The 10000-nt window shown below is 38.7% G+C and overlaps 1 protein-coding gene across 1 annotated transcript in view; it reads left to right on the plus strand.

Annotated features, from left to right (window-relative positions):
- The window catches only part of adamts10 (ADAM metallopeptidase with thrombospondin type 1 motif, 10), a 58142-nt gene that overhangs the window by 17160 nt on the left and 30982 nt on the right, over nucleotides 1-10000 (plus strand). The window contains exons 7-12 of the mRNA XM_083554870.1: nucleotides 30-73; nucleotides 1634-1739; nucleotides 4297-4443; nucleotides 4954-5095; nucleotides 9563-9670; nucleotides 9808-9953. Coding sequence (XP_083410996.1) covers nucleotides 30-73; nucleotides 1634-1739; nucleotides 4297-4443; nucleotides 4954-5095; nucleotides 9563-9670; nucleotides 9808-9953 — 693 coding nt within the window. The remainder of the gene's footprint in view (nucleotides 1-29; nucleotides 74-1633; nucleotides 1740-4296; nucleotides 4444-4953; nucleotides 5096-9562; nucleotides 9671-9807; nucleotides 9954-10000) is intronic.

The raw sequence follows: 10000 nt of genomic DNA on the forward strand, positions 1-10000 counted from the left end.
ATTTGGTGCATGTTTTCATTCTGCTCTAGGTACGACATCTGCATCTACAAGAACAAGCCTTGTGGGACACTCGGTAAGGCTCACCAACGCACAACCATGGCACTGTAATGAAATACAGCCGTTTCAAGAACAAACTTTTGTATGTTTATGTATAAGTTATGGTGAAAATGTAATTTAAAATGAAAGAAATTTTCATGAATATACGCCCAAATCTCTACAGCATAAAATAAGTATTGGACACGTCACCATTTGTCTCAGTAAATATATTTCTGAAGGTGCTATTGACATGAAATTTTCAAAATGTTAGTAACAACCCATGCAATCCACACATTGGATGACTTATTTTACCTGCTGTATCTCATGTACTGAGCAGTTGAGGGCAGAGGACTTTAACAGTGGCAGCTTGGCAATGCTGGGATTTGAACTAACAACCTTTTGCTCACATACATTTTATAACATTTAAAGCATCGCACAGATGCCCTCATCCAGAGCGACTAACAACTAAGCAGTTGAGGTTAAAGGGCCCAGCGGTGGCACCTTGGTAGTGACCCAATGATTTGAATGTGACTCAATGTCTTAAACACTGAGCTATCACCTCCCTGGTGTAGCACATTTAACAATGGACATTGTCCCAAGAAAAAAAAAAGCTTAACAGAGATAAAGACGTTATGAAATTTGAATTTTGATGCTAGTCCCTATAAGTTTAGCCTTAGTGAGCGAGCCAGTGGTGACAGTGGAAAGGTAAAAATCTCTGAAATGGTATGAGGAAGAAACCTTGGGAGGAACCAAGCACATGAGGGAACCCACCCTTGTGTTGGTGGCACCAAAATGTCCATTAATACTTTCCCTCAAAGACCTAATTACTTGTTAGCCAAATTAACCTTGTCAATTAGCATCAAACATTAAACACTCGTACCCTGGATGATTAGGTACGTTTGGGAACTCTAGAGCAGTGGTCTTCAATAGGTGGTCCGTGGCGGTACTGCAGAGGGTCCACTGATTAATGTCGAAATTACAAGTAATGTTTACCCATGTTTAAAAAAAATGTATACATGGGTAAAAAATAAAATAAAAAAATAAAATATTTAATAAAAAAAAATATTACAATTGTTACATTGAAGTTCTTTTAAACTTAAAGCTGATGTTCATCTGAATGTATAATTGTCCACCTGATATTAAAAAGAAAATGTATGAAACTGCAACTCTTAAAATAAACGAAAACTGTAAAAACTTAATAAATCGTGATTTTTAATTGCAAAATATATGTTTGTTCTTATGCGTAACTCTGTTTGCAAGATTTATATGAAAATAAACAGAGAATGATGCATGTACAACAACAACATAGTTCTAATTGTATCAACATAAAATAACTAGCGTTAAATGCTTGCTTTCTCGTAATATCAGTGGCTATGTTTGACACAGTTTGTATCGGGGGGTCTCTGCCCTAAGGGGTCCTTGATCTGAAAACTTTAAAGTGAGTGATTAGTAATAGCGCATGATGACTGTCCCAACTTATTCCCTAATCATAATAGTGTAATTTAGCTAAAAAGTATAATATGTTGTGTTGCAGTACGTAATCTTTAGAAGCTTCAGTGTGTGTGTGTGTGTGTGTGTGTGTGTGTGTGTGTGTCAGGCTTGGCCCCGGTTGGTGGAATGTGTGAGCCGGAGAGAAGCTGCAGTATAAATGAAGACATCGGTCTGGCCACAGCGTTCACCATCGCGCACGAGATTGGACACACGTGAGTCTCGTATCCCAAAAGCATTTTTGTTTCTCCTCTCCAATTCTTTCTCATACAAGCTCTCTCTCTCTTGCTTTCAGCATTATTCAGCATGACTCTGTTTGACCTTTGGGTTTATTTGTTGGACATAATTTTTTGGATATTCGCTCAATCAGATTGCACTAATTAGCTTTTATACAGTAGAAACACAGACTGGTTTATTTATTCAGATAGTAAACTTTGGATGAAATTGATCATATTCTGAATAAATTAATAAAACATTTTCATTTGTCGCCACATTTCTCATAACGACTTCAGTTATTCCCACCTCAGACATACTGATCTTCTCAGACCGCTAATGTTGGTGTTTGTTTGTAAATTTGGGTGTTGGTGATTGTGAATTTGGTGATGGTGAATGTTGCTTTTTGTGATTGTGAATGTTCATGTATGTTGGTTGTAGGTTGGTATTGGTGACTGTTGGTTTTGATGATTGTGAATAAAGCTACTTGTGAATGATGGTATTTGATTGTCAATGTTAATGTTTGATCTGAATGTTGGTGTTCGTGAATGCTGATGTAGGTTGGTGTTTGATTGTGAATCTTGATGTTTGTCACTGTTCTTGATTGTGAATGTTGGTTTTGTTGATTTTAAATGTTGGTGATTGTTATTGTTAATGGATGTTAGTGTTTGATGTGAATGTTGCTGTTTGTGTATGTTGATGTAGGTTGGTGTTTGATTATTTGTTTGATTAATGATTGTGAATGTTTGTATTTTATTATGATCGATAGTTTTAGTGAATTTAAATGTTCGTGTTTGATTGTGAATGTTTGTTTTGCTGATTTTGAATGTTTGTGTTTGATTGTGAATGTTTGTTTTAATGATTGTGAATGTTCGTGTTTGATTGTGAATGCTTGTTTTGGTGATTGTGGATGTTCGTGTTTGATTGTTTGTTTTGGTGATTGTGAATGTTTGTTTTGGTGATTGTGAATGTTCGTGTTTGATTGTGAATGTTTGTTTTGGTAATTGTGAATGTTTGTTTTGGTGATTGTGAATGTCCGTGCTTGATTGTGAATGCTTGTTTTGGTGATTGTGGATGTTCGTGTTTGATTGTTTGTTTTGGTGATTGTGAAAGTTTGTTTTGGTGATTGTGAATGTTCGTGTTTGATTGTGAATGTTTGTTCTGGTGATTGTGAAAGTTTGTTTTGGTGATTGTGAATGTTCGTGTTTGATTGTGAATGTTTGTTTTGGTGATTGTGAATGTTTGTTTTGGTGATTGTGAATGTTTGTTTTGATGATTATGAATGTTCGTGTTTGATTGTGAATGTTTGTTTTGGTGATTGTGAAAGTTTGTTTTGGTGATTGTGAATGTTCGTGTTTGATTGTGAATGTTTGTTTTGGTGATTGTGAATGTTTGTTTTGGTGATTGTGAATGTCCGTGCTTGATTGTGAATGCTTGTTTTGGTGATTGTGGATGTTCGTGTTTGATTGTTTGTTTTGGTGATTGTGAATGTTTGTTTTGGTGATTGTGAATGTTCGTGTTTGATTGTGAATGTTTGTTTTGGTGATTGTGAAAGTTTGTTTTGGTGATTGTAAATGTTCGTGTTTGATTGTGAATGTTTGTTTTGGTGATTGTGAATGTTTGTTTTGGTGATTGTGAATGTTTGTTTTGATTATTATGAATGTTCGTGTTTGATTGTGAATGTTTGTTTTGGTGATTGTGAATGTTTGTTTTGGTGATTGTGAATGTTTGTTTTGATGATTATGAATGTTCGTGTTTGATTGTAAATGTTTGTTTTGGTGATTGTGAATGTTTGTTTTGGTGATTGTGAATGTTTGTTTTAGTGATTGTGAATGTTTGTTTTGGTGATTGTGAATGTTTATGTTTTATTGTGAATGTTGATTTGGTGATCGGGAATGTTCATGTTTGATTGTGATTGTTTGTTTTGGTGATTGTGAATGTTCGTGTTTGATTGTGAATGTTGGATTTGGTGATTGTGAATGTTTGTGCTTGATTGTAAAAGTTGGTTTTGGTGATCGGGAATGCTGATGTCTGCTGGGGAATTTTAGTGTCTTATTGTGAACATTTGTCTGTTGGTGTTTAAGGGTTTAATGATAACACTTTATCTCAGTCTCTATACATACACTGTTTGTTATTGGAAGAAGCTGCTTGCTCCCTGCTCAGTCACTCACTCATGATCTTTCTCAGTTTTCAGCCAAGACTTGAGCTTTTTTGCGTTTTCCTGGTGGCCATGCATTCCTCCACGACTGTGTTATTGCAGTGTAATCGCTTTTTGCTGGGGCTTGGAGCTTTCCACAGGTGGGAAAGTCATTAGCGAGGGTCTCCTAATGCAGAGGCCAGCTTCAGAGCCACTGAGCCCCGGGGACTGTCTAGACAAGGGGGCATATGCATATAAGATTACATAGAGTTCCTGATTACATAGATTACATTGAGTGTGTTTAATCAGGTGTGTCAATTAAAGACAAAACTTTTATGCCAACCACAAATATGTCCTACCATTTAGCCATTTATCATTTCATCTCTTTCTATCTTTTACTGTTTCTCTTCGCTCTTCTCTAGGTTCGGTATGAATCACGATGGTGTAGGGAACCCATGTGGAGCTCGCAGTCAGGATACAGCTAAGCTCATGGCAGCCCACATCACCATGAAGACCAACCCCTTTGTCTGGTCGGCCTGCAGCCGTGACTACATCACAAACTTCCTCAAGTAAAGATTTATGTCTTCTTTTTCTAAACGAGTTGCAGTACAGTACTTAAACCTACCTTACAACTACTTTGTGTATTGTATGGATTTATTTAACATTTTTATTAGCATTTAAAGCACAATGGCCACACAGGGTATTACAGTATCATTCTGTGCTAATACGGCAAGATTCATTTCTTACCCAGGAGATTTTGTAAAATTTTATGTTTGATTGTAAATTTTCTCCTGCTTATAGAAGAAGAAATATGTCTAAATAGCTTGTCTTGCTAATTACATTCTGAGACATTTGGTTCTTGAAAATTGATTGGACGAATTAACATTTTAAAAGTACAATTTGCTTAGTCTCACTTTTCAAATTCATGTGCAGTCATTCTTAGCTATCTGAGGATATTTGTTGCAGTTTTTTTTTGTTGAATTTGATAATGTAAAGTAGCATGTCCTAGCTATTTTACGTTTTATGCCAATTGGACAAGTATTATACCTATTGTCTTAGTGTTGGGTGCCTTTCTGCAGCTCGGGAATGGGCTCTTGTGTGAACAACGTCCCCCCGAAGCAGGAGTTTGTGTATCCGACCACGGCACCCGGTCAGGCCTATGACGCCGATGAGCAGTGCCGTTTCCAGTACGGAATCAAATCTCGGCAGTGTAAATATGGGGTACTCACTTCCTATTCTTTCTTTCTCTACATTTAGTTTTTCAGGACTACAGACAGAATATTTAGGAGTCAAGTTATATTGGTGTCCCGTGAAATTTTGAAGAAGTAATATGTGTGTAAATGTTTTTATATTTAAAATATTTTTTGTAAAAATATATTTGATTATTAGCAATGACACAGCCAGCCTTATTTCTAAAGCTTTGTGCTCTCCTTTGAGCCTGTTGATGCGTTCAATTAGTAGTTTTCCATTTAATCAAAGCCTTTAGTCTAAGAATGTATATCATACACTATATAGACAAAAAGTAATGGGACGCTTGACGTTTCCAGCCATATGTGGTTCTTCTGCAAACTGTTACCACAAAGTTGGAAGCACACAATTTGTATAGAGTGTTAGATGCTGTAACATGAAAAAGGAGATCCAAACCTGCTCCAGCATTACAATGTACACAAAGCCAGCTCCATAAGGATATTCTTTACATGGTTTAAAGTGGAAGACCTTGAATGGTCTGCTATAGAGTGAACTACATCCATATCTGACTTAACTGACAAAAGCCTTTGTAGATGAATGAATACAAATCTCTACAAAATCTAGTGGAACATCTTCTCAGAAGAGTGGAGCTTATTATAAGAGCAAATACGGAATATGGAATGGGATGTTTAATAATCACACACCAATTTTTATGATCAGGTGTCTTTTCTCTATATAGCGTGTTCGAAATCACACACGTTTTCATCCTAAAACGCTTAACCTGGCTTAATGCGATAAAACAGACCAAACTCAACCAAACTGCTTGTGTTCTTTTTTTGTGTTCTCTGTTTAGAATGTATTTGATTTCAGCAACACTAAATAAAAGTGAGATAAAAGCTACATTATGCAGATGCTGTAGCTGTAAAAAATGATGCCTTTTACTTTGTGACATTCAACATGGATATAATCATTTTTATCGCTTCTTCCTCTCGGATAGCAGATAGAGTTAAGGGGTTCGTGTTGTACTCAATGGTCTGGAAAAGTTGCTCATCAGATGCCTCTTGTCGCTCGCAGTGAATCAGTCAACCACTGACTGTCCTACCACAAACTCCAGCTCACATCTGGCCCAGATGCCTGTTCTAGCTCTTTCTGCTCTCTGTCTGCTCGTTTCTGGCATTCAGCCTGAAAGCACCAAAAAAAAAGCATAGCAGCAATAAAAATGTTGCTGCTCTCATCTTCGTGTGATCTCTCTACACCAGCCATAACTCTGCCCTGTTCTACCTTCTGCAGAACCTCAGAGCTTTATTGCAGCTGCAGCCCGATTCTTTTTTTTTTTTAAGACCTCTATAGCTGTCTTCATTGAGCTTGACTTTGTGTATAGTCAGTGTTTATGACACGACGCGCGAAGAACATGGAGTAGGAAATTAGATTGAAGACGCTTTCGGATTTTAGTCCTGACCGGGATTAGCCTAGGAACCGGGCACAAGCGGTGTGAGGTGTGTTTCCTGTGTTAGAGCTGCGGACTGATGTCAAGGTGCTGAGGGTTTCTATGGATGCACTTTTTAAAATTGCTTATGAGACTTAAGACAAATGGTGCGAATGATAGCTATTTCTGAAAGAAGAAGCAAGTGAACTTTCCATCAATGATGGTATTTATAGAGATTAGAGTCAGGATCTTCTGACTATATGTGTGTGTGTGTGTGTGTGTGTGTGTGTGTGTGTGTGTGTGTGTGTGTGTGTGTGTGTATATATATATATATATATATATATATATATATATATATATATATATACAGTGAGGAAAATAAGTATTTGAACACCCTGCTACTTTGCAAGTTCTCCCACTTAGAAATCGTGGAGGGGTCTGAAATTGTCATCGTAGGTGCATGTCCACTGTGAGAGACATAATCTAAAAAAAAAATCCAGAAATCACAATGTATGATTTTTTTAACTATTTATTTGTATGATACAGCTGCAAATAAGTATTTAACCACCTGAGAAAGTCAATGTTAATATTTGGTACAGGAGCCTTTGTTTGCAATTACAGAGGTCAAACGTTTCCTGTAGTTTTTCACCAGGTTTGCACACACTGCAGGAGGGATTTTGGCCCACTCCTCCACACAGATCTTCTCTAGATCAGTCAGGTTTCTGGCCTGTCGCTGAGAAACACGGAGTTTGAGCTCCCTCCAGAGATTCTCTATTGGGTTTAGGTCTGGAGACTGGCTAGGCCACGCCAGAACCTTGATATGCTTCTTACAGAGCCACTCCTTGGTTATCCTGGCTGTGTGCTTCGGGTCATTGTCATGTTGGAAAACCAGCCTCGACCCATCTTCAATGCTCTAACTGAGGGAAGGAGGTTGTTCCCCAAAATCTCGCAATACATGGCCCCGGTCATCTTCTCCTTAATACAGTGCAGTCGCCCTGTCCAATGTGCAGAAAAACACCCCCAAAGCATGATGCTACCACCCCCATGCTTCCCAGTAGGGATGGTGTTTTTGGGATTGTACTTACCATTCTTCTTCCTCCAAACACGGTTAGTGGAATTATGACCCAAAAGTTCTATTTTGGTCTCATCTGACCACATGACTTTCTCCCATGACTCCTCTGGATCATCCAAATGGTCATTGGCAAACTTAAGACGTGCCTGGACATGTGCTGGTTTAAGCAGGGGAACCTTCCATGCCATGCATGATTTCAAACCATTACGTCTTCGTGTATTACCAACAGTAACCTTGGAAACGGTGGTCCCAGCTCTTTTCAGGTCATTGACCAGCTCCTCCCGTGTAGTTCTGGGCTGATTTCTCACCTTCCTTAGGATCATTGAGACCCCACGAGGTGAGATCTTGCATGGAGCTCCAGTCCGAGGGAGACTGACAGTCATGTTTAGCTTCTTCCATTTTCTAATGATTGCTCCAACAGTGGACCTTTTTTCACCAAGCTGCTTGGCAATTTCCCCGTAGCCCTTTCCAGCCTTGTGGAGATGTACAATTTTGTCTCTAGTGTCTTTGGACAGCTCTTTGGTCTTGGCCATGTTAGTAGTTGGATTCTTACTGATTGTATGGGGTGGACAGGTGTCTTTATGCAGCTAACGACCTCAAACAGGTGCATCTAATTTAGGATAATAAATGTAGTGGAGGTGGACATTTTAAAGGCAGACTAACAGGTCTTTGAGGGTCAGAATTCTAGCTGATAGACAGATGTTCAAATACTTATTTGCAGCTGTATCATACAAATAAATAGTTTAAAAATCATATATTGTGATTTCTGGATTTTTTTTTTTCTCTCACAGTGGACATGCACCTACGATGACAATTTCAGACCCCTCCATGATTTCTAAGTGGGAGAACTTGCAAAATAGCAGGGTGTTCAAATACAAATTTTCCTTACTGTATATATATATATATGTGTGTGTGTGTGTGTGTGTGTGTGTGTGTGTGTGTGTGTGTGTGTGTGTGTGTGTGTAGTTATACACCGTAATTCCCGGACTATTAAGCGCACCCAAATATAAGTCGCACTCACTAAATTTGACAAAGACTTTTATTTTGAACATAAATACGCCGCACCTGTCTATAAGCCGCACCTGTCTATAAGCCGCAGGTGTCTACACTGAAACTAATGAACTTTACACAGGCTTTAATGAAAGACAGTGTCTGTTACATGGCTTGTATCTTAACAGTAGCCTACCAAGAAAGTCATTGTTCACCGTCTTCCTCCTTCCTTTCACAACTATTTCTCTCGAGAGTTTTTCTTTTGGCATCGTCGTGTGTTTAAAATCACCATCGGTGAAGTTTTTCTCCCGATGCCGTGCAGCTCAGAACACAGGTGAAGTGTGTTTTTTCATGCCCGGTTGTTTTCAGCGTGACGAATGATTCGCATTTCCTGTAGACAGTCCGAGTGAGCGGCAGGTCAAACGTCAGAGGAACATCATCCATATTTATGATGTGGTGCGGCCCGATTCAGTGGGAGCGCATCTGATTTAATATAAAGAGTTTCATTGGTTCACCTGAACCCGTTCGGCAATTTCATTGGTCTAATGTTATGGGGTTCAGTTTTTTTGTCTTGAAGTTTGTGAAACCGGGAAAAACCCGGGAAAAATCCATAAATTAGCCGCTTCGTTGGTTAAGCAGCGGGGTTCAAAGCGTGGGGAAAAAAGTAGCGGCTTATAGTCCGGAAAATACAGTATTATAGATTGTATTTCTATTTTTATACTTTACCCTGTCATGAGTGCAGAAATATAAAATAAAATGACATTTTTAATTCTCCTGACAGTGATATAATCTGTTTAATTCAGATAGACTTGGTAGGTGACCTAGTTGTGGAAGAATATGGGGAAATCAATTTCTTGTGGAAGATTATGGAGAAAAAACAATTCTCAAGATAAGTGTAGGAAGTGTTAAGTGTTAATTTTGCTATTTGACAAGTATAAAATGAGGTTATAAGTGCAGACATATAGGCATCGTGTTTACATCCGCAGGTCTTCTGCTGTGTGATTGTGTGCAGGAGGTGTGCAGTGAACTGTGGTGTATGAGTAAGAGTAACCGCTGTATAACCAGCAGCATCCCTGCAGCTGAAGGCACCATCTGCCAGACCAGCACCATAGACAAAGGGGTGAGTACATCCAAAAAAAACCCTACCAAAAACACTCACTTCTGATTCGCTGCTGTAGACTACTTTACAAAACTTTTTACAAAACCTTTTGAATTTGTATTCATTGTTTTATTGTTTGTCCATGTGTGTTCACACAGTGGTGCTACAAGCGCATGTGTGTGCCGTACGGCACTCGTCCGGAGGGAGTGGATGGTCAGTGGGGGGCGTGGTCTCCATGGGAGGAGTGCAGTCGTACCTGTGGGGGCGGAGTCTCATCCTCTGTTCGACACTGTGACAGTCCCAGGTGATGAGATTTATTAATTAAATATATATGGTATAATTATATACACC

The sequence above is a fragment of the Silurus aristotelis genome (genome assembly GCF_946808225.1).
Source record: "Silurus aristotelis genome assembly, chromosome: 11".
NCBI lineage: Eukaryota > Metazoa > Chordata > Actinopteri > Siluriformes > Siluridae > Silurus > Silurus aristotelis.